The following is a 26,999-nucleotide window of genomic DNA, read 5'->3' on the forward strand; positions in this document are numbered from 1 at the left end:
CATCCTTGTCTCCTCAGTGACATCTGGGGGACGCTCCTGTGTCTCCTCAAACAGGACAGCCCTGTGTTTCCGCAGTCCCATCTTGGGGACCGTCCTTGTCTCCTCAGTGACATCTGGGGGACGCTCCTGTGTCTCCTCAAACACCAGACAGTCCTGTGTTCCCGCAGTCCCATCTTGGGGACAGTCCCTCTGTCTCCTCAGTGACATCTGGGGGTGCTCCTGTGTCTCCTCAAACACCAGACAGTCCTGTGTTCCCGCAGTCCCATCTTGGGGACCGTCCCTGTGTCTCCTCAGTGACATCTGGGGGTGCTCCTGTGTCTCCTCAAACAGCAGACAGTCCTGTGTTTCCGCAGTCCCATCTTGGGGACAGTCCCTCTGTCTCCTCAGTGACATCTGGGGGTGCTCCTGTGTCTCCTCAAACACCAGACAGTCCTGTGTTCCCGCAGTCCCATCTTGGGGACCGTCCTTGTCTCCTCAGTGACGTCTGGGGGACGCTCCTGTGTCTCCTTAAACACCAGACAGTCCTGTGTTCCTGCAGTTCCATCTTGGGGACCGTCCTTGTCTCCTCAGTGACGTAAGGGGGATGCTCCTGTGTCTCCTCAAACACCAGACAGTCCTGTGTTCCTGCAGTCCCATCTTGGGGACCGTCCTTGTCTCCTCAGTGACGTAAGGGGGACGCTCCTGTGTCTCCTCAAACACCAGACAGTCCTGTGTTCCCGCAGGCCCATCTTGGTGACCGTCCTTGTCTCCTCAGTGACATCTGGGGGACGCTCCTGTGTCTCCTCAAACACCAGACAGTCCTGTGTTCCCGCAGTCCCATCTTGGGGACCGTCCTTGTCTCCTCAGTGATGTAAGGGGGACGCTTCTGTGTCTCCTCAAACACAGGACAGTCCTGTGTTCCTGCAGTCCCATCTTGGGGACCGTCCTTGTCTCCTCAGTGACGTAAGGGGGACGCTCCTGTGTCTCCTCAAACACCACAGAGCAGTCCGTGTCCCCTCAGTCCCGTCTTGGGGACCACCCTTGTCTCCTCAGTGACATCTGGGGGACGCTCCTGTGTCTCCTCAAACAGGACAGCCCTGTGTTTGTGCAGTCCCATCTTGGGGACCGTCCTTGTCTCCTCAGTGACATCTGGGGGACGCTCCTGTGTCTCCTCAAACACCAGACAGTCCTGTGTTCCCGCAGTCCCATCTTGGGGACAGTCCCTCTGTCTCCTCAGTGACATCTGGGGGTGCTCCTGTGTCTCCTCAAACACCAGACAGTCCTGTGTTCCCGCAGTCCCATCTTGGGGACAGTCCCTCTGTCTCCTCAGTGACATCTGGGGGTGCTCCTGTGTCTCCTCAAACACCAGACAGTCCTGTGTTCCCGCAGGCCCATCTTGGTGACCGTCCTTGTCTCCTCAGTGACGTCTGGGGGACGCTCCTGTGTCTCCTCAAACACCAGACAGTCCTCTGTTCCCGCAGTCCCATCTTGGGGACCGTCCTTGTCTCCTCAGTGATGTAAGGGGGACGCTCCTGTGTCTCCTCAAACACAGGACAGTCCTGTGTTCCTGCAGTCCCATCTTGGGGACCGTCCTTGTCTCCTCAGTGACGTAAGGGGGACGCTCCTGTGTCTCCTCAAACACCACAGAGCAGTCCGTGTCCCCTCAGTCCCGTCTTGGGGACCATCCTTGTCTCCTCAGTGACATATGGGGGACGCTCCTGTGTCTCCTCAAACAGGACAGTCCTGTGTTCCTGCAGTCCCATCTTGGGGACCGTCCTTGTCTCCTCAGTGACATCTGGGGGACGCTCCTGTGTCTCCTCAAACACCAGACAGTCCTGTGTTCCCGCAGTCCCATCTTGGGGACAGTCCCTCTGTCTCCTCAGTGACATCTGGGGGTGCTCCTGTGTCTCCTCAAACACCAGACAGTCCTGTGTTCCCGCAGTCCCATCTTGGGGACAGTCCCTCTGTCTCCTCAGTGACATCTGGGGGTGCTCCTGTGTCTCCTCAAACACCAGACAGTCCTGTGTTCCCGCAGGCCCATCTTGGGGACCGTCCTTGTCTCCTCAGTGACATCTGGGGGACGTTCCTTTGTCTCCTTAAACACCAGACAGTCCTGTGTTCCTGCAGTTCCATCTTGGGGACCGTCCTTGTCTCCTCAGTGACGTAAGGGGGATGCTCCTGTGTCTCCTCAAACACCAGACAGTCCTGTGTTCCTGCAGTCCCATCTTGGGGACCGTCCTTGTCTCCTCAGTGACGTAAGGGGGACGCTCCTGTGTCTCCTCAAACACCAGACAGTCCTGTGTTCCCGCAGGTCCATCTTGGGGACCGTCCTTGTCTCCTCAGTGACGTCTTGGGGACGCTCCTGTGTCTCCTCAAACACCAGACAGTCCTGTGTTCCTGCAGTCCCATCTTGGGGACCGTCCTTGTCTCCTCAGTGACGTAAGGGGGACACTCCTGTGTCTCCTCAAACAGCAGACAGTCCTGTGTTCCCGCAGTCCCATCTTGGGGACAGTCCCTCTGTCTCCTCAGTGACATCTGGGGGTGCTCCTGTGTCTCCTCAAACACCAGACAGTCCTGTGTTCCTGCAGTCCCATCTTGGGGACCGTCCTTGTCTCCTCAGTGACGTCTGGGGGACGCTCCTTTGTCTCCTTAAACACCAGACAGTGCTGTGTTCCTGCAGTTCCATCTTGGGGACCGTCCTTGTCTCCTCAGTGACGTAAGGGGGATGCTCCTGTGTCTCCTCAAACACCAGACAGTCCTGTGTTCCTGCAGGCCCATCTTGGGGACCGTCCTTGTCTCCTCAGTGACATCTGGGGGTGCTCCTGTGTCTCCTCAAACACCAGACAGTCCTGTGTTCCCGCAGGCCCATCTTGGGGACCGTCCTTGTCTCCTCAGTGACATCTGGGGGTGCTCCTGTGTCTCCTCAAACACAGGACAGTCCTGTGTTCCCGCAGTCCCATCTTGGGGACCGTCCTTGTCTCCTCAGTGATGTAAGGGGGACACTCCTGTGTCTCCTCAAACACCACAGAGCAGTCCGTGTCCCCTCAGTCCCGTCTTGGGGACCGTCCTGAGTCCCCTCAGGACATCTGGATGTTCCCCGTCACCAGGGCTGGGTGGACCGTCCTCGGGGCATCAGAGAGCTCTCCCAGTGGAGGAGGGTAGCGAACACGTTGGTGACGCCGTGCTGCTGGTCCACGTCAGGCTCTACAAGGACAGGACGGCTGCCCTGGGGGACGTCGGACATGCAGGGAGTGATGGCCCACGTGTCACGCACACCGCCCTCCATCACTGTCCCTCTGTGCCGACGTGCGGACGTTCAGCCACGGCTCAGAAACCCTCTGCTCGGGAGCGAGACGGCTGTCCCTGGCACATGCTCCCCGGCCCAGTGTCCTCCGTGCAAGGACACCAGCTACAGTGAGGGACGGCAGCCATGCTCCGGGGCACGGGGCTGCGCTCCAGCCGGCCGGGCTGTGGGAACTGGGTCATGGCAGGGATCCGGGCACCCGCACTGGCCCCCGGCTGCTCTGACCACACACACGGGCACACGCTGAGAGGACCCAACGGGCCCGGTGTCCCTGCTGCTGGGTCTGCTCAGACCACACCCTGAAGGCCACTGTGCCCGGTGCCTGCTGAGCGCTGTGCGCCCGTGGGTGACGGCGAGGACCCTCAGCAGCCTTGTGTGGGCGGGCACAGCGCCCGTGGGTGAGGCGAGGACCCTCAGCAGCCTCGTGTGGGCGGGCACAGTGCCCGTGTGACCCGTGGGCTTTCCATGCACTTCCCTTCACTTCTCACGGGACCCTCTCACTGACGACCACGCGGTGCCCCTTCCTCCTGGCCACCCACAGGGTGTGCCTGCGCACTCGGGGTGTCCCCGTGTGACGGGACAGACGTCTCGCGGTGCCGTGCTTCACATCTGACTGACTGATGAAGGCTGAGCATCCTTTCGTTTGTCCAAGGCAGTAACTTTTCCCTGCGAGTTCCTGCTCAGCTACTTTGCACAATGTTTTTGGTCCTCTTCTTACCAATTCCCAGGACCCCTGTGTTTGTCAGCACACAGGAGCTTTCTTTCCTGTAGTCACTATTTGAATCACCCCGACGGCATCCTCACCGGTGCTGGGGCTCGCTCACCTCCCCCAACGGCATCCTCACTGGTCCAGTGGACTTGGTCTCGCCCCCGACGGCATCCTCACCGGTGCTGGGGCTCGCTCACCTCCCCCAATGGCATCCTCACCGGTTCAGTGGACTTGGTCTCGCCCCCTGATGGCATCCTCACCGGTGCTAGGGCTCGCTGACCTCCCCTGACACCATCCTCACCGGTTCAGTGGACTTGGTCTCGCCCCCGACGGCATCCTCACCGGTCCAGTGGACTTGGTCTCGCCCCCGACGGCATCCTCACCGGTCCAGTGGACTTGGTCTCGCTCCCGACGGCATCCTCACCGGTTCAGTGGACTTGGTCTCGCCCCCGACGGCATCCTCACGGGTTCAGTGGACTTGGTCTCGCCCCTGACGGCATCCTCACTGGTCCAGTGGACTTGGTCTCGCCCCCGACGGCAACCTCACCGGTGCTGGGGCTCGCTCACCTCCCCCAATGGCATCCTCACCGGTTCAGTGGACTTGGTCTCGCTCCCAACGGCATCCTCACTGGTCCAGTGGACTTGGTCTCGCCCCCCGACGGCATCCTCACCGGTGCTGGGGCTCGCTCACCTCCCCCAATGGCATCCTCACCGGTGCTGGGGCTCGCTGACCTCCCCCGACGGCATCCTCACTGGTCCAGTGGACTTGGTCTCGCCCCCCGACGGCATCCTCACTGGTCCAGTGGACTTGGTCTCGCCCCCAACGGCATCCTCACCGGTGCTGGGGCTCGCTCACCTCCCCCAATGGCATCCTCACCGGTTCAGTGGACTTGGTCTCGCTCCCAACGGCATCCTCACTGGTCCAGTGGACTTGGTCTCGCCCCCCGACGGCCTCCTCACCGGTGCTGGGGCTCGCTGACCTCCCCCGACGGCATCCTCACCGGTTCAGTGGACTTGGTCTCGCCCCCCCGACGGCATCCTCACCGGTGCTGGGGCTCGCTGACCTCCCCAACGGCATCCTCACCAGTGCTGGGGCTCGCTGACCTCCCCCGACGGCATCCTCACTGGTCCAGTGGACTTGGTCTCGCCCCCCGACGGCCTCCTCACCGGTGCTGGGGCTCGCTGACCTCCCCCGACGGCATCCTCACCGGTTCAGTGGACTTGGTCTCGCCCCCCGACGGCCTCCTCACCGGTGCTGGGGCTCGCTGACCTCCCCAACGGCATCCTCACCAGTGCTGGGGCTCGCTGACCTCCCCCGACGGCATCCTCACTGGTCCAGTGGACTTGGTCTCGCCCCCCGACGGCATCCTCACCGGTCCTGGGGCTCGCTGACCTCCCCCGACGGCATCCTCACCGGTTCAGTGGACTTGGTCTCGCCCCCCGACGGCCTCCTCACCGGTGCTGGGGCTCGCTGACCTCCCCAACGGCATCCTCACCAGTGCTGGGGCTCGCTGACCTCCCCCGACGGCATCCTCACGGGTCCAGTGGACTTGGTCTCGCCCCCCGACGGCATCCTCACCGGTTCAGTGGACTTGGTCTCGCCCCCCGACGGCATCCTCACCGGTTCAGTGGACTTGGTCTCGCCCCCCGACGGCATCCTCACGGGTCCAGTGGACTTGGTCTCGCCCCCCGACGGCATCCTCACGGGTTCAGTGGACTTGGTCTCGCCCCCGACGGCATCCTCACCGGTTCAGTGGACTTGGTCTCGCCCCCGACGGCATCCTCACGGGTTCAGTGGACTTGGTCTCGCCCCCGACGGCATCCTCACCGGTGCTGGGGCTGCGTGAACCCGACCTGAGCACGGGCTCCTGCTGGCAGACGTGCAGCAGAGGGCATCACGGGCACCCAGTCTGAGCTCTGTTCTGTGGCCCATCAAGAAGGGGCCACACCTGGTCAGGGACACATAGGCAGACAGACGGATGGAGAGACGGACGGCCAGCTCCAAGGGAGGACGCGTGCCGGGCCCACGTCCTGGACACAGCCGCATCCCAGGAAGGAGGGAAGCTGGACGGGCCACCTGCGTGGAGGGGACAGGGAGACACGGGGCACAGGGACCCCGACATCCTGTGTGGGAACAGCGCTGTCAGAGAAGAGAGCCGACAGGGAGCACACGGGAACAGGGGGAGCTGCCCGGAACACTGCCCCACAGGGAGGCTGACCGAGGGCAGGAAGAGGAGGGGACAGGGAGACATGGGGCACAGGGACCCCGACACCCTGTGTGGGAACAGTGCTGTCAGAGAAGAGAGCCGACAGGGAGCACACGGGAACAGGGGGAGCTGCCCGGAACACTGCCCCACAGGGAAGCTGACCAAGGGCAGGAAGAGGAGGGCCTCCAGGCAGAGAGGGAAGGGGGACAGGGAAGGAAGGGGTGATGGGGCGGGAGTCCGGGCCCTGTGAGGCCTCGAGCAGACACACCAAAGGAGATTTTTCTGCTGCTCTCTGCAGACCCGCCCCCACAGCTCGGCCACACCCACTGCCCCAGCAGGAAGGTTGCCCTCCTGGGGGACACATGTTCCTTCTCACCCATAGGCTGCTGACCCCACGCATGCCCACTGCGGCTCCTTCCCAGGAACTGTCACCCCAGGTCATCACCCCCCACAGACAACACGAGGCGCTCCCTCAGACCCCCACCTGCACTGGTCCTGTCCCCTCACTCAGCCTCATCTCAGAACCCAGAACTCCGCACAGCTCTAATGACAATGACGATTAGCAGCTCACAGCCAAGAATCACCAAACACAGACGGACACAGGCATGGGGGGGGGGGGGCAGCAGAACCTGAGAGCAGGTCGCACCTGCAGGGGCTCCAGACCTGCACGACCCGATACAGAACCAGCAGACTTCACGGACACAGGCACGGGGGGGGGGGGCAGAACCTGAGAGCAGGTCGCACCTGCACGGGCTCCAGACCCAGCACGACCCGATACAGAACCAGCAGACTTCACGGACACAGGCACGGGGGGTGGGGGCAGAACCTGAGAGCAGGTCGCACCTGCACAGGCTCCAGACCCAGCACGACCCGATACAGAACCAGCAGACTTCACGGACACAGGCACGGGGGGGGGGGGGGGGGCAGAACCTGAGAGCAGGTCGCACCTGCACGGGCTCCAGACCCAGCACGACCCGATACAGAACCAGCAGACTTCACGGACCTCCAGAAACATCAGAGATGCTTCAAAGTACATGGGGAGAGAGAATATATTTAAGAGAAGCCCAAATTAAACTTTTAGAATGAAAACCAGCCCTGGCTGGATGGCTCAGTGGTACAGCATGGGCCCAGCGTGTGGATGTTCCAGGTTCGACTCCTGGTCAGGACACACAGGAGAAGTGACCATCTGCTTCTCCACTCCCCTTCCCCGTCGTCCTGCAGCCATGGTTGAATAGTTTGAGCAAGTTGGCCCCAGGCACTGAGGATGGCTCCATGGCCTCCGCCTCAGGTGCTAAAAAAGCTCAATTGCCAAGCAACAGAGCAATGGCCCAGATGGGCAGAGCATCACACCACACAGGGCTTGCAGTGGGTCCCAATCAGGGCACATGTGGGAGTCTCTCTGCTTCTCTGCCTGTCACTTAATTAAAAAAAAGAAAGAAATGAAAAGCAAATTAAGAGGAAACACTGTTGACAAGCAGCCACCAGGAAACAGAACAGAAAGGGGACCACCTTCAAAGGGGCAAACAGACCCGTCCCCAACTTTTCAACAGAAACCACAGATATGAGAAGTTGGAGGAAACAGTTGCTAAGCTAGAACCCTGCCTGCTGGGTGGGTCACAAAGGAATAACACTACATTACCTTTCTATACCAGAAAAAGAACAAAACAGAAAGAAGCGTGTCCGTGAGCAGACACTGACCTGAGGCCACGCTGAGGGGCAGCCGGGTGGGAGCCAGGTGCCCAGGGGAAGTCTGACCACAGGGAGCTGTGGCGACCCACTCACCGAGCTTGTGAGTTTCGGCAGCGCACTGTAGCTCTGTTTAAAAACCCTCTCAGGACATAAGAGCAGAGCACAGACATAAAGGTGAGGAAACAGGAGAGTCAAGACACTGGTTTTGCACCCAGAAACGTCACAGCAGGGGTCCCCAACCTTTTTTGGGCCACGGACCGGTTTAATGTCAGAAAATATCTTCACGGACCGGCCTTTAGTGTGGGACGGATAAACGTATCACGTGACCGAGACAAGCGTCAAGGGTGAGTCTTAGACGAATGGAACAGAGGGAATCTGGTCATTTTTAAAAAATAAAACATCATTCAGACTTAAATGTAAATAAAGCGGAAATAATGTAAGTTATTTATTCTTTCTCTGCGGACCGGTACCAAATGGCCCACGGACCAGTACTGGCCTGCGGCCCGGGGGTTGGGGACCACTGCGTTACAGGGTTGATACGTCCACGGTGAGCAGTAGACTGGAGCAAAGGGTCAACTCCTCACTGGATGAGGAAATGATAAAAGGACACAGGAAAGGAGAGGGTGAAAAGAATCAAAATAGGACTGAAAATAAAACCGAGATGCATCAATAGTGGTAATAAATGTAAGTAGACTAAATACTCTATTTAAAAGACAAGGATGAGCCTGCCCAGGCGGTGGCGCAGTGGATAGAGCATCAGACCGGGATGCAGAGGACCCAGGTTCGAGACCCCGAGGTCGCCAGCTTGAGCATGGGCTCATCTGGTTTGAGCAAGGCTCACCAGCTTGGACCCAAGGTCGGTGGCTTGAGCAAGGGGTCACTTGGTCTGCTGTAGCCCCACGGTCAAGGCACATATGAGAAAGCAATCAATGAGCAACTAAGGTATCGCAATGAAAAACTGATGACTGATGTTTCTCATCTCTCTCTATTCCTGTCTGTCCCTATCTATCTCTCTCTCTTAAAAAAAACAAAAAAAAAGGACATTGAGAAATACCATATTTATTTATAAGCACAAGCACACCGGTTGGACTGTTTATAGAAGGACGAGACACAGGCACACAGGCACAGTGCTGGTGTGGGGACAGCATGCTACCTAGTCCCCAGGACGCACAGACTCGGTATTCACCCTGAGTCTGCGGCAGCCACGCAGTCGGTAGAAACAGGCTCTGCTAGGACGTGGGCTAGCTCAGGTACACTGAACTCCGAACGGGTTTATCGGTGAGACCCCACTGTAAGCTGAGACATGTCTGTCTGTGAGGTAGTGTGGAGGGTGGACGGAAGGTGTGGACAGCACTGGCAGGAATCCCCACATCACGAGGGGCCGATGGTGTCAACTCACGCCCCCGAGGTGCCCGCGCCCCGACACAGCGCACGCTGGTGGCAATGCGGTACACCGGCATGGAGGGGCGGGGCCGCTTCCCCGCACCCACCGCAGAGCTGACCGGACAAGGAGAAACACACCCGGCCGGTGCGGACGCGGAGGATTTGCAGCCTTAATCTCCGGGACACAAATAGAGTCCAGCACAGCTGCAGAGCACATTCCTTCCCGACACACGGGGGACAGTTGGGAGCCGGCCACCTCCCGGCCGCACAGGCTCGGCCGAGGCTGAGGGCCGTGGGCAGCGCTCCCTGACTGCCGCGTGATGAGCTGGACATGAGCGACAGCAGATGTAGCAGAAATGTGCACATGGGCAAGTGCGTGTGTGTCAGAGGAGTTCTGCAGCGGCCTTGGGGCTCCGCAAAGAAGAGCTGACGGGGTGAGGTGTTTGGTTCCCAGGCACTGAACCTTGACCCCACTCCACAGGACTCCACGCAGACTTGGCACGCTTGTCGCCAGGGCAACCATCAAGATGACCCCTGCCTCACTAAGAGCTATTTCTGGCCCATCACAATTCCAGGAATCGCAGACACACCCGCGGGCCTCCCGGCACATGGGCTGCAGACAATCAGATGGACCGCAACAAGCCCTGTTCAGACAGTGTGCCGCGCAGTGGGTGCCAGAGTGCGGGCCGTCGCACGAGCAACCCCTCCAGGTGCTCTCTGCAAACACTGGTCTACTCTGTAGCCCCAGAGGCCGCATCACCCTCTGCGCCCCGTCTCCCTCCGTGCCCCGGGATCCTCCGTTCCCCATCTCCCTCCGCGCCCCGTCTCCCTTCGCGCCCCGTCTCCCTCCACGCCCTGGCGCCCTCCGCGCTCTATCATACTCGCAACCGTACGTCCCGCCCCCATACTCAACCACGCATTTACTGACCCGCCAAGGCTGCGTGGGGCATCCACACTGAAACACACTGCCGTGAAAGAAGCCGAAGTCCCCCACCCCCACCCCGCCTCCCTGCACAACCAGACCCCGTAGTCGTCGCTGCACCTCAGGGAACACGCACTTTACGTAACACGCATCGTCTGTCTTTCCTGAGAAGCACTGAGGGGACACATTTTCTGTAACATGACACAACTTCCTGCCGAGGGCATCCACGGATGTTTCCCAGTGAGTTTACTGTAGGACGAACAGCATCCTACAGCCATCCACTCACAAACGGGTCAAGTCGCGATGGAGGTCAAGGGCAGAGGACGTCCCAACGCACCCAACATCCTGGACCAGTGACGTATGTGAACCACCAAACGCCTGCCTTTCTGGTGTCCTACACAGGTCTCAGTGCCGCTGACTCCACTTCTAAGGTCTCCAAATTAAGATGAGTTTAAATAAATAGACTTTCCTTAAACCCAAGGAGCAAAGTGCCACCCTGCCACTTGCAGACAACATGCGCAACGTGGGAACAGAGCACTGGAAGATCTCAGAGGTTGTGTAAGAGTTGAAATGCGATCCTAGAAAACACTCCAACAATAACATCAGCAGAAAGGAGGTCTTTGTTTCCCCCAAATAGAATGGTCTGATTTGGTGTGATCTTTTTTTTTAGGCCATGACATGGCACTGACTTGCAGAGAAACACTAAAAGTGGCCACCTGCAGACTGCAAAGCAAGGGTTAGACATCTCTGCCAAGCCCCGCGGGGGCAGGGGAGGAGACTCCACCACGGAGACACCTCCCATGACAAAGTGACTCTCAGAGGTCATGGAAACTCTCACACTTTACAGTATGTGGGCCCCTGACACTGATTCATAAAACACGCGCAACACATAGACAGGAAAACATGCTTTACTCCTCTGAGCGCCGACGACATGAAGGTGAAGTATAAAAGCCCTCAGTTACCGGAAACCACAGAAACGAACTCTGGCTTGTGTGGCATGTGAATGTCTCAATAAATCCCTGTAAAGGCACACTAGCTTGTAGCAGAGGCCACCACTGCAATACTGGTTGGTGTCTGTCACACGGAAGTCTCTCTTCTCCCACAACCCTGAGAAAGGCTGCAATGGGTGCTCACGGGGCGTCCCATGTTTACTGACAGACCGCACGACCCACTGCAGACCGCCACAATGTGGACGGCCACAATGCGTCCGCAGACCGCCCCGGCTCACCCGGTGAAGTTGGCTTCACAGCCGGTGGGCATCAGCCACCGCAGGACAAGAGACGCTGAGCCACTTTTTAAAGAACCCTGTCCCTAGCAAACTTTACAAGCGCAGGGAGCATGAGCCTCCCTACAGTGAGGGACCTGCCCCAGGACACACACACACACACACACACACACACACACACACACGGCAGGTGGCAGGTGAGGCACGGAACCCCCCTCCCCCAGGCCCAACCGCACCAGGGACGCAGGGACAAGGTGAGGGACCCCTCACGCAGACACAGTGCACGCGCCCGACCTGCAGCTGCTGGAAGGCCTTGAGCCTCTTCTTGAACCGGGAAGGCAGAACGAAGTCACAGCCGCGGGCCAGGGAGGCCAGCTCCTGCCTCAGGTCGGGATCCTGGCGCAGGGACAGCTCCCTGAGCCGCATGTCGGCGCGCATGGGCCGGGTGCCGCGCTCACGGAGCTGGGGCTGGGCCTGGCCGGGGCCGGAGGGCTCGGGGCGGCAGCTGTGCCTGGCGGGACTGTGCGGGCGGCCGGGCTCAGCGCGCTCCATGCGCGGCCGGGCGGGCGCTCTGGGGGCCGGCCCTGGGCCGCACGCATTCCACAGGCTGAGGCGGGCACATGCTGGAGGGTGGGGGAAGGCCGGGCTGCTGCGCGGAGCAGCTGAGCTGGGAAGTCAGCAGGCGGCGGTCAGCAGGGAGCAGCAGGCGGTGAGAGCTGCCCTCCCTGCCTCCCTGCGCTGCTGCGTCCTGCTGTGGAGGGGTGTGGGGGCCGCGCTCTCGCTCGCTCGGGGCACGGGGACCTTCCCGCGGCTGGCTCAGCGCGGATGGACGAGCCAGTGAGCAGGTCGGTGCAGGGATGATCTGGGGACAGCGCCTGCTAGTCCTCAGGAGGGAGGGGACAAGGCGCTGGCTGCAGAGTGAGGTCTGCCCAGCAGCACAGGAGCCTGTCAGAGCGCTGACCCTGCGGCTGTGCTGGCCTGAGGAGCCAGGGCAGGGCAGCTGCTCCCACCCCGACACAGAAAACAAAGGGGCTGCTGCACGCCCCTCCCTGCTTCCAGAGCTGACAGAACAGACTGCACTGCCCCGCAGCCTCGCCTTCTCCCCAAACTCCGGGCGGCACCGGCCGAGCTGCACGTGCTGGGAGGCGCCGTGGTAAGGGACTGTGACCTAGTGACCGCGGTGCAGACAAGGGGTGAGGACAGGGCTCAGAACCAGCCTGCCTGCCACACAGCCCAGGTGCCCCCCAGCCCGCCTGTCAGGAGGAAGCAGCCACTCAGCCCTGCTGGGATTGAGGTCCAGGAGGTCCCGCCATGGGAGCGCGAGGGAAAACCCTCCGCGGTAGACCGCAGTAACGCACAGGGCGCAGAGCGGCACTTCGGCCACCACCCGCAGCACGTGCATGCACCGGAACCCCGAGGGCCTTAGGACAGAAACAAGGACACGGTGCTGCCACAGAGGAGCTTGGAGGGCGGCCGTGCACACTGTGCAAGGGCTGTCTCTGGTGGCGGGACACCAGGAGCGTGTGTGCTGGCAGTGACACCGAGGAGGAGGTGGGATAACACGGAAACGGTGGCTCAGAGGGTTCTCCCAGGACATCCTGGCTCCTGAGCGGAGAGCCTCGGTGGGCCGATTCCTATAAGGGGCGTGGCCAGGCCCCTCTGCCCTGCGCCTGGTGGGGCGATCCTGACCACCCGAGTCCCGCACTCTATCAGGGTCCAAACCACGGTGTGGGGCTGCTGCCTCCTCCCCACAAGGGCCCCTCTTCCTATCTGAACCCCCACCTCTGTCTCCCCCCGTCCCCGGACGTCACCAGCCAGTGTCCACCACGTGGCAGGCGAGGCCCGCATGCTCAGGAGACCGGCTCCCTGCGTCAGGTCCAGTTCCCAGCTGTCTTGTTCTCCAAGCCAGTGAGAAACCCAGGTGTCCCAGGAACAGGCACAGGGGGACCCTGAGCAGCTCAGCTGCCTCAGCCCTCCTGCCACGCAGCCTTTCTGAGCCAGCTGGCCCCACAGGGGCCGGGCAGGGGCTCCCTCCCAACAGTGCAGAGCTGCAGCTCCCAGGCCACATCTCAGGACCCCAGCTACGTCTCGTCAGCCCAGCGGTCAGCCTCACACTCACAGGGTCCCCAAGACAAGTGGACACAGCCTCTGTGTCTCCAGGCCTCTGGGGCGGAGGACAGCCAAGAAACAGTTGGATCACTGGCACGAAGCAGACACTCCATCCACCCTTCCCTGAGTCTCTCCGGCCTGTTTCCTCCCAGCAGCTGGAGGTCTGCAGAACCCTGAGCAGGAGGCCCAGCTCGACGGGCCCGTCCCCACTCACAGCTGGACGGGCCGTACCCGCTCACACAGGTCCTGATCCTGCACGTCCCCGTGGCCCCTGGTCACTTCCCAGCACCAGGGCCCTCTACCCGGTCCCCAGTCCAGCACGTCACCTGCTCGGGTCACACAGGACAGAGCCCAGGCTGGCTTTCCTTCCTATTGCAATGTTCGCTCCACCTGACCCCCACTCTCCCCATGCTCGTCAGGGTCGCCCCCTCGTTCTGCCTCTCTGCCTCACTGGCTCTACCCAAGTCTAGCTCCCTCCCCACTTCATCAATGTCCCCAGCACAGAGGTGTGACCCATCAAACTTCTCCAGACAGACGGGGCAACGCATGCAACCAGGAGGGACAGAAAACGGGGAGACACGTAAGCTGGGCCTAAGGCCAGGGTCCCTAACTGGGCCACCTGCTGAAACCCTGGTGCCACAGGCAGGAGGCCACTCAGCACCTCGATCTGACCTGGGCAGCATTTGAGGTGATGCTGGTCATGGGAAGCTCACCACAGGTCAGGTCAGCCTGGGGACGGCAGGGTGGCCAGGTGCACCCCTCAGACAGGCACGGTCACCTGCTCTGGCTGGGCTCCCGTCCTTGACCGGCTGCACCTGTACTGTCCCTTGTGTACCCGTCCTGTCCCTGTTCCCTGCAGACCTGGAAACAGAGTTGGTCCCCCCGCTTGAAAAGACGTGCAGGCCCTCCCTGCTGGCCTGCCCCAATCTGGGGGACTGCCCCCTGACCACGCCACGGAAGAGCCACCCAACGGCCCAACACAGACGCGCAAGCTGGGCCAACGTGGTCCCTAAGGACCTGGGTGCTCACGCAGCACAGCCACGGACACACAGCGAGGTGAGCAGAGACAAGGGGCAGAGGGCACAGCAGAAAGCCACCACCCTGGGCTGCTTGCCCACTGGGGACACCAGGTCACAGAGGGCTGGACCCCGTGAGCCTGACGTCCAGGTGTTAGTGCAACAGAGCCCACAAACCCACACCACAGTGCAGGTCACAGAGGGCTGGACCCCGTGAGCCTGATGTCCAGGTGTTAGTGCAGCAGAGCCCACACACCCACACCACAGTGCACGTCACAGAGGGCTGGACCCCGTGAGCCTGATGTCCAGGTGTTAGTGCAGCAGAGCCCACACACCCACACCACAGTGCACGTCACAGAGGGCTGGACCCCGTGAGCCTGATGTCCAGGTGTTAGTGCAGCAGAGCCCACACACCCACACCACAGTGCAGGTCACAGAGGGCGGGACCCCGTGAGCCTGACGTCCAGGTGTTAGTGCAGCAGAGCCCACACACCCACACCACAGTGCAGGTCACAGAGGGCGGGACCCCGTGAGCCTGACGTCCAGGTGTTAGTGCAGCAGAGCCCACACACCAACACCACAGTGCAGGTCACAGAGGGCGGGACCCCGTGAGCCTGACGTCCAGGTGTTAGTGCAGCAGAGCCCACACACCAACACCACAGTGCAGGTCACAGAGGGCTGGACCGTCCCCGTGAGCCTGACGTCCAGGTGTTAGTGCAGCAGAGCCCACACACCAACACCACAGTGCAGGTCACAGAGGGCTGGACCCCGTGAGCCTGATGTCCAGGTGTTAGTGCAGCAGAGGCCACACACCCACACCACAGTGCCGGTCACAGAGGGCTGGACCCTGTGAGCCTGACGTCCAGGTGTTAGTGCAGCAGAGCCCACACACCAACACCACAGTGCAGGTCACAGAGGGCTGGACCCCGTGAGCCTGACGTCCAGGTGTTAGTGCAGCAGAGCCCACACACCAACACCACAGTGCAGGACACAGAGGGCTGGACCCCGTGAGCCTGACATCCAGGTGTTAGTGCAGCAGAGCCCACACACCCACACCACAGTGCAGGTCACAGAGGGCTGGACCCCGTGAGCCTGACGTCCAGGTGTTAGTGCAGCAGAGCCCACACACCAACACCACAGTGCAGGTCACAGAGGGCTGGACCCCGTGAGCCTGACGTCCAGGTGTTAGTGCAGCAGAGCCCACACACCCACACCACAGTGCAGGTCACAGAGGGCTGGACCCCGTGAGCCTGACATCCAGGTGTTAGTGCAGCAGAGCCCACACACCCACACCACAGTGCAGGTCACAGAGGGCTGGACCCCGTGAGCCTGACGTCCAGGTGTTAGTGCAGCAGAGCCCACACACCAACACCACAGTGCAGGTCACAGAGGGCTGGACCCCGTGAGCCTGACGTCCAGGTGTTAGTGCAGCAGGGCCCACACACCAACACCACAGTGCAGGTCACAGAGGACTGGACCGTCCCCGTGAGCCTGACGTCCAGGTGTTAGTGCAGCAGAGCCCACACACCCACACCACAGTGCAGGTCACAGAGGGCTGGACCCCGTGAGCCTGACGTCCAGGTGTTAGTGCAGCACAGCCCACACACCCACACCACAGTGCAGGTCACAGAGGGCTGGACCCCGTGAGCCTGACGTCCAGGTGTTAGTGCAGCAGAGCCCACACACCAACACCACAGTGCAGGACACAGAGGGCTGGACCCCGTGAGCCTGACATCCAGGTGTTAGTGCAGCAGAGCCCACACACCCACACCACAGTGCAGGTCACAGAGGGCTGGACCCCGTGAGCCTGACGTCCAGGTGTTAGTGCAGCAGAGCCCACACACCAACACCACAGTGCAGGTCACAGAGGGCTGGACCGTCCCCGTGAGCCTGACGTCCAGGTGTTAGTGCAGCAGAGCCCACACACCAACACCACAGTGCAGGTCACAGAGGGCTGGACCCCGTGAGCCTGACGTCCAGGTGTTAGTGCAGCAGAGCCCACACACCAACACCACAGTGCAGGTCACAGAGGACTGGACCGTCCCCGTGAGCCTGACGTCCAGGTGTTAGTGCAGCAGAACCCACACACCCACACCACAGTGCAGGTCACAGAGGGCTGGACCCCATGAGCCTGACGTCCAGGTGTTAGTGCAGCAGAGCCCACACACCCACACCACAGTGCAGGTCACAGAGGGCTGGACCCCGTGAGCCTGACGTCCAGGTGTTAGTGCAGCAGAGCCCACACACCCACACCACAGTGCAGGTCACAGAGGACTGGACCATCCCCGTGAGCCTGACGTCCAGGTGTTAGTGCAGCAGGGCCCACACACCAACACCACAGTGCAGGTCACAGAGGACTGGACCCCGTGAGCCTGACGTCCAGGTGTTAGTGCAGCAGAGCCCACACACCCACACCAAGTGCAGGTCACAGAGGGCTGGACCCCGTGAGCCTGATGTCCAGGTGTTAGTGCAGCAGGGCCCACACACCCACACCACAGTGCAGGTCACAGAGGGCTGGACCATCCCCGTGAGCCTGACGTCCAGGTGTTAGTGCAGCAGAGCCCACACACCAACACCACAGTGCAGGTTACAGAGGGCTGGACCCTGTGAGCCTGACGTCCAGGTGTTAGTGCAGCAGAGCCCACACACCCACACCACAGTGCAGGTCACAGAGGGCTGGACCGTCCCTGTGAGCCTGATGTCCAGGTGTTAGTGCAGCAGAGCCCACACACCCACACCACAGTGCAGGTCACAGAGGGCTGGACCCCGTGAGCCTGACGTTCAGGTGTTAGTGCAGCAGAGCCCACACACCAACACCACAGTGCAGGTCACAGAGGGCTGGACCGTCCCCGTGAGCCTGACGTCCAGGTGTTAGTGCAGCAGAGCCCACACACCCACACCACAGTGCAGGACACAGAGGGCTGGACCCCGTGAGCCTGACGTCCAGGTGTTAGTGCAGCAGAGCCCACACACCCACACCACAGTGCAGGTCACAGAGGGCTGGACCCCGTGAGCCTGACGTCCAGGTGTTAGTGCAGCAGAGGCCACACACCCACACCACAGTGCCGGTCACAGAGGGCTGGACCCTGTGAGCCTGACGTCCAGGTGTTAGTGCAGCAGAGCCCAAACACCAACACCACAGTGCAGGACACAGAGGGCTGGACCCCGTGAGCCTGACATCCAGGTGTTAGTGCAGCAGAGCCCACACACCCACACCACAGTGCAGGTCACAGAGGGCTGGACCCCGTGAGCCTGACATCCAGGTGTTAGTGCAGCAGAGCCCACACACCCACACCACAGTGCAGGTCACAGAGGGCTGGACCCCGTGAGCCTGACGTCCAGGTGTTAGTGCAGCAGAGCCCACACACCAACACCACAGTGCAGGTCACAGAGGGCTGGACCCCGTGAGCCTGACGTCCAGGTGTTAGTGCAGCAGAGCCCACACACCAACACCACAGTGCAGGTCACAGAGGGCTGGACCGTCCCCGTGAGCCTGACGTCCAGGTGTTAGTGCAGCAGAGCCCACACACCAACACCACAGTGCAGGTCACAGAGGGCTGGACCCTGTGAGCCTGACGTCCAGGTGTTAGTGCAGCAGAGCCCACACACCAACACCACAGTGCAGGTCACAGAGGACTGGACCGTCCCCGTGAGCCTGACGTCCAGGTGTTAGTGCAGCAGAACCCACACACCCACACCACAGTGCAGGTCACAGAGGGCTGGACCCCGTGAGCCTGACGTCCAGGTGTTAGTGCAGCAGAGCCCACACACCCACACCACAGTGCAGGTCACAGAGGGCTGGACCCCGTGAGCCTGACGTCCAGGTGTTAGTGCAGCAGAGCCCACACACCAACACCACAGTGCAGGTCACAGAGGACTGGACCATCCCCGTGAGCCTGACGTCCAGGTGTTAGTGCAGCAGGGCCCACACACCAACACCACAGTGCAGGTCACAGAGGACTGGACCCCGTGAGCCTGACGTCCAGGTGTTAGTGCAGCAGAGCCCACACACCCACACCAAGTGCAGGTCACAGAGGGCTGGACCCCGTGAGCCTGACGTCCAGGTGTTAGTGCAGCAGGGCCCACACACCCACACCACAGTGCAGGTCACAGAGGGCTGGACCATCCCCGTGAGCCTGACGTCCAGGTGTTAGTGCAGCAGAGCCCACACACCAACACCACAGTGCAGGTTACAGAGGGCTGGACCCTGTGAGCCTGACGTCCAGGTGTTAGTGCAGCAGAGCCCACACACCCACACCACAGTGCAGGTCACAGAGGGCTGGACCGTCCCCGTGAGCCTGACGTCCAGGTGTTAGTGCAGCAGAGCCCACACACCCACACCACAGTGCAGGTCACAGAGGGCTGGACCCCGTGAGCCTGACGTTCAGGTGTTAGTGCAGCAGAGCCCACACACCTACACCACAGTGCAGGTCACAGAGGGCTGGACCGTCCCCGTGAGCCTGACGTCCAGGTGTTAGTGCAGCAGAGCCCACACACCCACACCACAGTGCAGGACACAGAGGGCTGGACCCCGTGAGCCTGACGTCCAGGTGTTAGTGCAGCAGAGCCCACACACCCACACCACAGTGCAGGTCACAGAGGGCTGGACCCCGTGAGCCTGACATTCAGGTGTTAGTACAGCAGAGCCCACACACCAACACCACAGTGCAGGTCACAGAGGGCTGGACCGTCCCCGTGAGCCTGACGTCCAGGTGTTAGTGCAGCAGAGCCCACACACCCACACCACAGTGCAGGTCACAGAGGGCTTGACCCCGTGAGCCTGACGTCCAGGTGTTAGTGCAGGTCCTCTCAAGGAAACTGTGGAAAGGATGAACAGTTCGGCCCCTTCTCAGGAGGCCAGCCAGGGAGGGAGGAAGACAAGAAAGACCCTAGGCACATGCGACGGTTTCCAGTGTTTTTCCCCAGGGGGGCACGAGCCCTGAGCACAGTGCAAGAAGTAGGTTACGTTGCCGTTCACAATGAGGAAACTGAGGCACGCAGGCCTGGGACGGGCATGGGGCCCTGGGCCAGAATGACCCCAGCGGGAGATCTCTGTCCCGCAGCACTGCGGTGCTGATCCTGACGTGACACACCACGGGTGCTCTTGTGGACTCACTGTTCCCGAAAACCAGCTCAGAGACACGTCTCACGGGGGCGGCACAGGGCAGTCACCACCCACTACCCACCACCCACCACCCACCACCCACCACAGCACCAGTGCAGCTGGGTCACAACTGAGGACACTGCTCTTCTTCTTGTTTCGATTCCTATGTGTCTATCTGACAGAGAAAGAGGAAGGGGCGGGGGAGACTCAGACTTGTGGTCTCACCTGTTTATGCCTCTGCTGGCTGTCTGCTGTGTCCTGACCAGGCACGAGACCTGTGGCCTCGGTGGCTCGGATGACAATCGAACTCACTGGGCCACCCAACCAGGGCCTCGGGGTCATTCTTTCTTGTCCTTTTCTTCGTTTGTGTTTCTTTTGTTTACGTGTTCACTCCTGTGTGGTTCTCAGCAACTTAATAAAGCCCGTGTGACTACTTCCTTGACCTATGACTGTTTAGACGTCTGATTTTAGTTTCCAAAGTTACGTTCCAATGTCGACTTCTACGTCCACAGTGGTGACAGAATTCAGCCTGAAGGGCAGGAAGTTCCTGACATGTGTCCGGAATGCTCTGTAGTCTGGGATTTGACACAAGGAAAGTATCTCTGAAACAAAGATTACCATCCTACCTACATTGTATGAAGCTACTTAAGAAAACAAAGATACGAATCTTGCATGCTCTTGCAGAAAAAGAAAAAGGGGGGAGATTCCCAACTAACTTTATGACACCAGCAAAACTCTGACAACAAAGCCAAAACCGCTGGAGCAGAAAAGAGATGAATATCCCCAAAAAAGAGACAGGATGTCAGGCAGACATCAGTACAGACACACGGACCCCACGGGGACGTCGGCACGGACACACGGACCTCACGCGGACGTCGGCACGGACACACAGACCTCACGCGGACGTCGGCACGGACACACGGACCACACGGGGACGTCGGCACGGACACATGGACCACACGGGGACGTCGGCACGGACCTCACGGGGACGTCGGCACAGACCTCACGGGGACGTCGGCACAGACACACGGACCTCACGGGGACGTCGGCACGGACCTCACGGGGACGTCGGCACGGACCTCACAGGGACGTCGGCACAGACACACGGACCTCACGGGGACGTCGGCACGGACACACGGACCTCACGGGGACGTCGGCACGGACACACGGACCTCACGCGGAGGTCGGCACGGACACACGGACCTCACGGGACCTCGGCACGGACACACGGACCTCACGCGGACGTCGGCACGGACACACGGACCTCACGCGGACGTCGGCACGGACACACGGACCTCACGGGGACGCTGGCACGGACACACGGACCTCACGGGGACGCTGGCACGGACACACGGACCTCACGGGACGTCGTCACGGACACACGGACCTCACGGGGACGCCGGCACGGACACACGGACCTCACGGGGACGCTGGCACGGACACACGGACCTCACGGGGACAGCGGCACGGACACACGGACCTCACGGGGACAGCGGCACGGACACACGGACCTCACGCGGCCGTCGGCACGGACACACGGACCTCACGGGACGTCAGCACAGACACACGGATGTCATGCAGACATCAGAAGTCCTCAGAAATGCAAAGACCTAGGGTCAGCCTTGAGCAAGCTGGAGGGCTGACCTGCCAGCACAAGGACCCTGAGGGTGAGATGCGGGTGTCAGCCAGCACAGAACTTCACTAAATCGAAAGGAAGAGTCCAGAAATGGCCCTGACACTGCTGCCCAATGATTTCCAAGGAAGGTGCCGACACAACGTCGTGGGAGAAGAAGTCTTTTCAAACAATGGTGCTGCAGCAATTGGGTATTTGTATAAAAACAACAGACAGAAATGTCTCTAAGAGCATGTGCAAGAGTGAACTTGGAATGGGTATCGAGTGTTTGGAAATGAACACAGTTGTAAGTGGAAGCGAGATTGATCAAACAGGCAGCACTGGAGAACACCTTTCTGACGGGGGTTTGACAGGTGCTGTTTACAGTATGGACGACACCTTCAGAAGATATAAAGAAAGTAAGTTGAAAACTTGGTCGTATAAGTGACAAACTTTCTGCTTCAGAAGGTGAGGCGTGGAGAGAAGGGAGAAGAGGGGAGGGGAGTCCCAGACGGGGCGAGCCTGCAAACCCTGTGCCCAACGCAGGCGTCACGGACATACAGAACCACCCACTGTGCAGCCAACTCAGGGGAGGACGGGAAGACGACACAAGGACAAAGCACTGTGCCGCGGAAACCACGCGGGAGCCAGGCAGCCCAGGGAGGGACGCCGGACAGTGGGGGTCCCCGGGCAGGGACCTGGACAGCGAGGGTCCCCGGGCAGGGACCTGGACAGCGAGGGTCCCCGGGGAGGGACCTGGACAGCGAGGGTCCTCGGGGAGGGACCTGGACAGCGAGGGTCCCCGGGCAGGGACCTGGACGGCGAGGGTCCCCGGGGAGGGGCGCCGGGCAGCGAGGGTCCCCGGGGAGGGACCTGGACAGCGAGGGTCCCCGGGGAGGGACGCCGGGCAGCGAGGGTCCCCGGGGAGGGACCTGGACAGCGAGGGTCCCCGGGCAGGGACCTGGACAGCGAGGGTCCCCGGGGAGGGACGCCAGGCAGCGAGGGTCCCCGGGGAGGGACGCCGGGCAGCGAGGGTCCCCAGGGAGGGACCTGGACAGCGAGGGTCCCCGGGGAGGGACCTGGACAGCGAGGGTCCCCGGGGAGGGACGCTGGGCAGTGAAGGGTCCCTGGGGAGGTACAGGAAAAGCCACAGTGGGACGCACGGCTGCCCCTTCCAGAACAGGCCATCTCCACACGCCTGCTGACACGGGGCGCTGGCAGGGCGTGGAGCAACTGAGACGCACGCACAGATCACGGGACAGGTATGTGACATGGTGCAGTCACTGTGGAAAACAGGTGGACAGTGTCTTAAAAAGTTAGATGTACATTCTCCATAAAACCCAGTAGTTCTGGTTTCGGCATCTTCCTAACAGATGACATGTCCACACAGACTGGGAAGCGAGGGTCCTTAGCTGCACACACTGGGACAGTGTGACCTCGCAGAAAGACCAAGCCTGTCGTGTGGCCACCCAGCAGCTGCCCAGCCAAGGTCCCTCCACCAGGATTCGCATCCAGCCCAACAGGGTAGGGTGTCCACTGCCTCCCCCTGCCCTGCCCTGCTCTGCAGTCTGAGGACATCCACCCTTCACAGTGTGCACACTTCCGGAAGTACTCCCTGTGCCCCCACCAGGATTTGGATCCAGCCCAACAGGGCGTCCACTGCCTCCCCCTGCCCTGCAGCCTGAGGACATCCAAGCTTCCCAGTGTGCACACTTCCGGAAGTGCTCCCTGTGCCACCAGGATTCGGATCCAGCCCAACAGGGTTGTCCACTGCCTCCCCCTGCCCTGCCCTGCCCTGCCCTGCAGCCTGAGGACATCCAAGCTTCACAGTGTGCACACTCCCAGAAGTGCTCCCTGTGCCACTAGGATTCAGATCCAGCCCAACAGGGTGTCCTCTGCCTCCCCCTGCCCTGCCCTGCCCTGCAGCCTGAGGACATCCAAGCTTCCCAGTGTGCACACTTCCGGAAGTGCTCCCTGTGCCACCACCAGTGTCCCCCCAGGATCACACCGCACCTCCTCCTCCAGCCCCCGTCCACGCAGACAGGAGCCCTGTCCCTGCCTGCAACACCTCTGGACCTGCACCCCAGGCGTGCGGGGCTGGTGGCCCACTCTGCAGACCCGCACAGACAGACTGCACTGTGCTGCGATCAGCTTCCCTGTGCTTCACAGCAGGGGTGTGTTTGTCACACATGGAAAGCAAAACCCTCCACCAGCACAACTGCATCTAGCGAGTGTGGTCACTGGCACGGGGATTGCCACGCCGTGCACCGGAGGCAATCTCCCACGTGCACCCCGCCTACCCTCCTTGCACACGGCGGACGGCTGCGGACCAGCGCGGCTAATAACTGTCCCGGTCTCGAGTGAGAACGGTGCTGTGGAATGAAGAAATAAACTCAGAGAGAGAAAGGATGGGAACAGTGGTCTCTGCCCAACCCATAGCTTGCAAGAGCAAAGCAAAACGCCTGGTCTGCTTTATTATATGGTGCAGAGCAGTATGCAAATAAGGAAGCCTCTGATACAAAGTCACACATCTCCAAGGCAACCCAAGAATTCTCCCAAGGGTAGAAAACCCTCCAGGCTGCATAACTGAAATCAACAAACATCAGAACAAAGGAAGGGTGACAGGAAGGGCCTGTGTCCATTGCCTCTAGCATCTCAACAAAGCAAGTGAGGTGGGGGGGGGGGCAGGTAGAAACACTCAGCTTCACCTATTAAGCCTTGAAATGGGCGGGTCTGCCAGCTCGCAGTCTCCCACAGCAGTCTCCCCTGCGACCATCTCCACTCCTAGGCAGCTCAGTCCCAGGTCATGACACACAAGAGCTTACCGCTGAGAACCGCTGGGCTTTGTCATCGAAACATTCAGTGACAAGTGGGAAGCTCACTGAGACCCCCCCCCATCCCAGCGACAGTGCCACCTGGGGGGAGGACAGACCCCCTCCCACAGAGCAAGCATGCTGGAAGCTGGCTCTGCTCACTGACATAGCCCGTGACCGGGAAAAAGGAGAGGCTCAGGCAGCGGCCCTGACACACCAAAGCCGTGCAGTTCCGTAGGTCCGGGAGTCAGACCAGGGTTCAGGGACGGGGCCCTTGCCCCGGGGGTTCCCAGGGGTTCCAGACACACCACCTGGGCTTGGCCGGTGGTCTCCGAAGCTGCTGCTTCCAGCTCCCTTTCCCTCTCCGTGGAGACTTCCTTCCCAGAGAACACGCCGCATCCGTTAGAACACAGCCAAGACCACCCGTAACTTAGACCACATGACTTCCCGTCGGACAGAAGTCCACCCGTCCCTCTCCTCAGTGGCTGCTTCACTGTGGCTGGGAACCAGACTAAGTGACACTATGTAGTCCGTGACATGCTTAGTTAGCTGCGGACAGACAGGGGATGGCCCCAACCGCAAAGGTCAAAGGTGAACAGCAAGTTCCAGAGGAGCGCTAGAGGCACACACCACGCGCACTTTTCTTGGTTGTTACCTGCCGTCCTGCTCCCACTGCTGTACAGAAATTGGGGCTAAAACGTCTAGGTTCTGTCGTGCAGCCCGGGAGCAGAACTGCGGGGAAGCGGTCTCACGCTGGACGCTGCACAACCACAGCCCACGTGGGGCTGTCAGTGCAACGCTGTTTCAGTGCGGGGGGGGGGGGGGGGGGGGGCTTTCCTGGGGGGGACAGACTATGTTGTTTCAGTGTGTGGGGGGGCTTTCCTGGGGGGGACAGACTATGTTGTTTCAGTGCGGGGGGGGGGCTTTCCTGGGGGGGACAGACTATGTTGTTTCAGTGCGGGGGGGGCTTTCCTGGGGGGGCTACGTTGTTTCAGTGCGGGAGGCTTTCCTAGGGGGGACAGACTATGTTGTTTCAGTGCGGGGGCTTTCCTGGGGGGGACTACGTTGTTTCAGTGCGGGGGCTTCCTGGGGGGGACTACGTTGTTTCAGTGCGGGGGGGGGCTATGTTGTTTCAGTGTGGGAGGCTTTCCTGGGGGGGACGGCCTATGTTGTTTCAGTGCGGGGGGGTTTTCCTGGGGGGGGACTACGTTTATTCAGTGCAGGGGACTCTCCTGGGGGGCACTATGTTGTTTCAGTGCGGGGGGCTTTCCTGGGGGGGACTACGTTTATTCAGTGCAGGGGACTCTCCTGGGGGGCACTATGTTGTTTCAGTGCGGGGAGCTTTCCTGGGGGGACTACGTTTATTCAGTGCAGGGGACTCTCCTGGGGGACGGACTATGTTGTTTCAGTGCGGGGGGTTTTCCTGGAGGGGGACTACGTTTATTCAGTGCAGGGGACTCTCCTGGGGGGCACTATGTTGTTTCAGTGCGGGGGGCTTTCCTGGGGGGACTACGTTTATTCAGTGCGGGCACTCTCCTGGGGAGGGAAGGAAGCTACGTTGTTTCAGTGCGGGGGGGGGGATTCCCTGGGGGGGGGGGGACTAAGTGCAAAGGCGCTGTCACGCCTGACAGCCCGCGGCCCGTCGCTGCGCGACCCGAGTTACGTCTGCGGGCGGCGGCAGCGGGAGGAGAGACTTACCGCCCGCGTCCCCGCGGATCTGCGCGCCCCTCGCGCGGGCGGCCCGCTCCCGGGCCCGGCGGCGGCGCCCAGCGGGAGCGCGGTGAGCCCGGCGGCCGGGCCGGGCGGCCTGCGGGCGGGTCCTGGCGCTGCGGGCGGCGGCCCGGGCGGCCCCGCTTCCCCGCCGCCCGCGTCCGCGTCCGGCCGCTGGAGCCGCTTCAGACAGTCGTGCAGCATGGCCTGCGTGCCGGCCTCGCTGAGCCAGCACAGGAACAGCTCGTCCACCTTCATCTTCAGCACCGGCTGCAGCACCTTGCCCGGCGGCATCTCCGAGGCGCGGCCGCGCCGTCCCGGGAGCCCCTTCCTCACGCCGGGGCCCGGGTCGGGGCCTCCGGGGCCCGCGGTGCAGGCGGCGCCCGGGCTGATGTGGTCCGGGGCCGGGAGGGCGCGCCGCCCCGCGTGGGGGGCTGCGGAGACTCGGGGCGCCCGCCGCAGGCAGACGAGGTTCCACAGCCTCTCAGCGCAGCTTCAAAACGGCCGCGCTGGACGCGCTCCCATACACGGTCGCTTACGTAGCGCGTCGCCGCACTGTGACGTCATCACGACGGCGCACGGCGCTGCACGCCGGCGTGCACGCCTCCCCACTTGCACGGGAGGCTTGCTGCCGCGGTCCTGCTTGGGGGCTTTGCTGGGGCCAAGGGGCGTTCAGGAGGCGGTGTGGAGGCGGGACAGGGGGAGGTGGTGGCCGCCCCACGCCAGGTTCATTTGCTTTTAGGTTTTATCAGGGGCGCAGTCACGCGGGCGAGGCAACCCTAGAGCCTGGGAAGCGTGAGCATGCGCAGACTGTACTTGCCCGGAGGCGGAGGGGGGCGGTCTGGGGTGGGAGGGGTGTAGGTCTCTGGGTCGAGTATGCGCACTGCGTGCCCACCGAGAGCGAGCAGGAGGCTCGGCGGCGTGCGAGGGAAGGGATGGGGCGCAGGGGCACGCGCCCTGCGTGCGCACTGAGAGCGGGCGGGCATGCGCAGTGCGTGCCCGCCGAGCACGGGAGCGAGCGTGCGCGCTCCGGGGGCCGGGAGCGAGCGCGAGCCGGAGACCGCAGTCCTTATAGATCCAAAGGGCAACTTCTGATCATGGGAGGCCCGGTTTCCGTTAACTGTGTTTATCAACCAATAACGGTGGGCTGGACACGTGCAGCTGCTGTAAACGCTGGCCTTTCAGCATGAGAACGAACCGTCGTCATTGCACAAATA

General features: G+C 61.4%; 1 protein-coding gene across 2 annotated transcripts in view; it reads right to left on the reverse strand.

Annotated features, from left to right (window-relative positions):
• PPP2R3B (protein phosphatase 2 regulatory subunit B''beta) overlaps positions 1-26,298 on the reverse strand; it is a 47,337-nt gene extending 21,039 nt beyond the window's left edge. The window contains exon 1 of one of the 2 annotated variants that reach the window (XM_066275984.1): positions 25,771-26,298. In XM_066275984.1, coding sequence (XP_066132081.1) covers positions 25,771-26,076 — 306 coding nt within the window. In that variant the 5' untranslated portion in view covers positions 26,077-26,298. Of the gene's footprint in view, positions 1-11,712; positions 12,274-25,770 lie in introns of those variants that run through there. The other variant, XM_066275985.1, reaches the window with a different exon arrangement.
• Positions 26,299-26,999: the final 701 nt, after the last annotated feature.

This window comes from Saccopteryx bilineata, chromosome 4 (genome assembly GCF_036850765.1).
Source record: "Saccopteryx bilineata isolate mSacBil1 chromosome 4, mSacBil1_pri_phased_curated, whole genome shotgun sequence".
Classification (NCBI taxonomy): Eukaryota; Metazoa; Chordata; class Mammalia; order Chiroptera; family Emballonuridae; genus Saccopteryx; species Saccopteryx bilineata.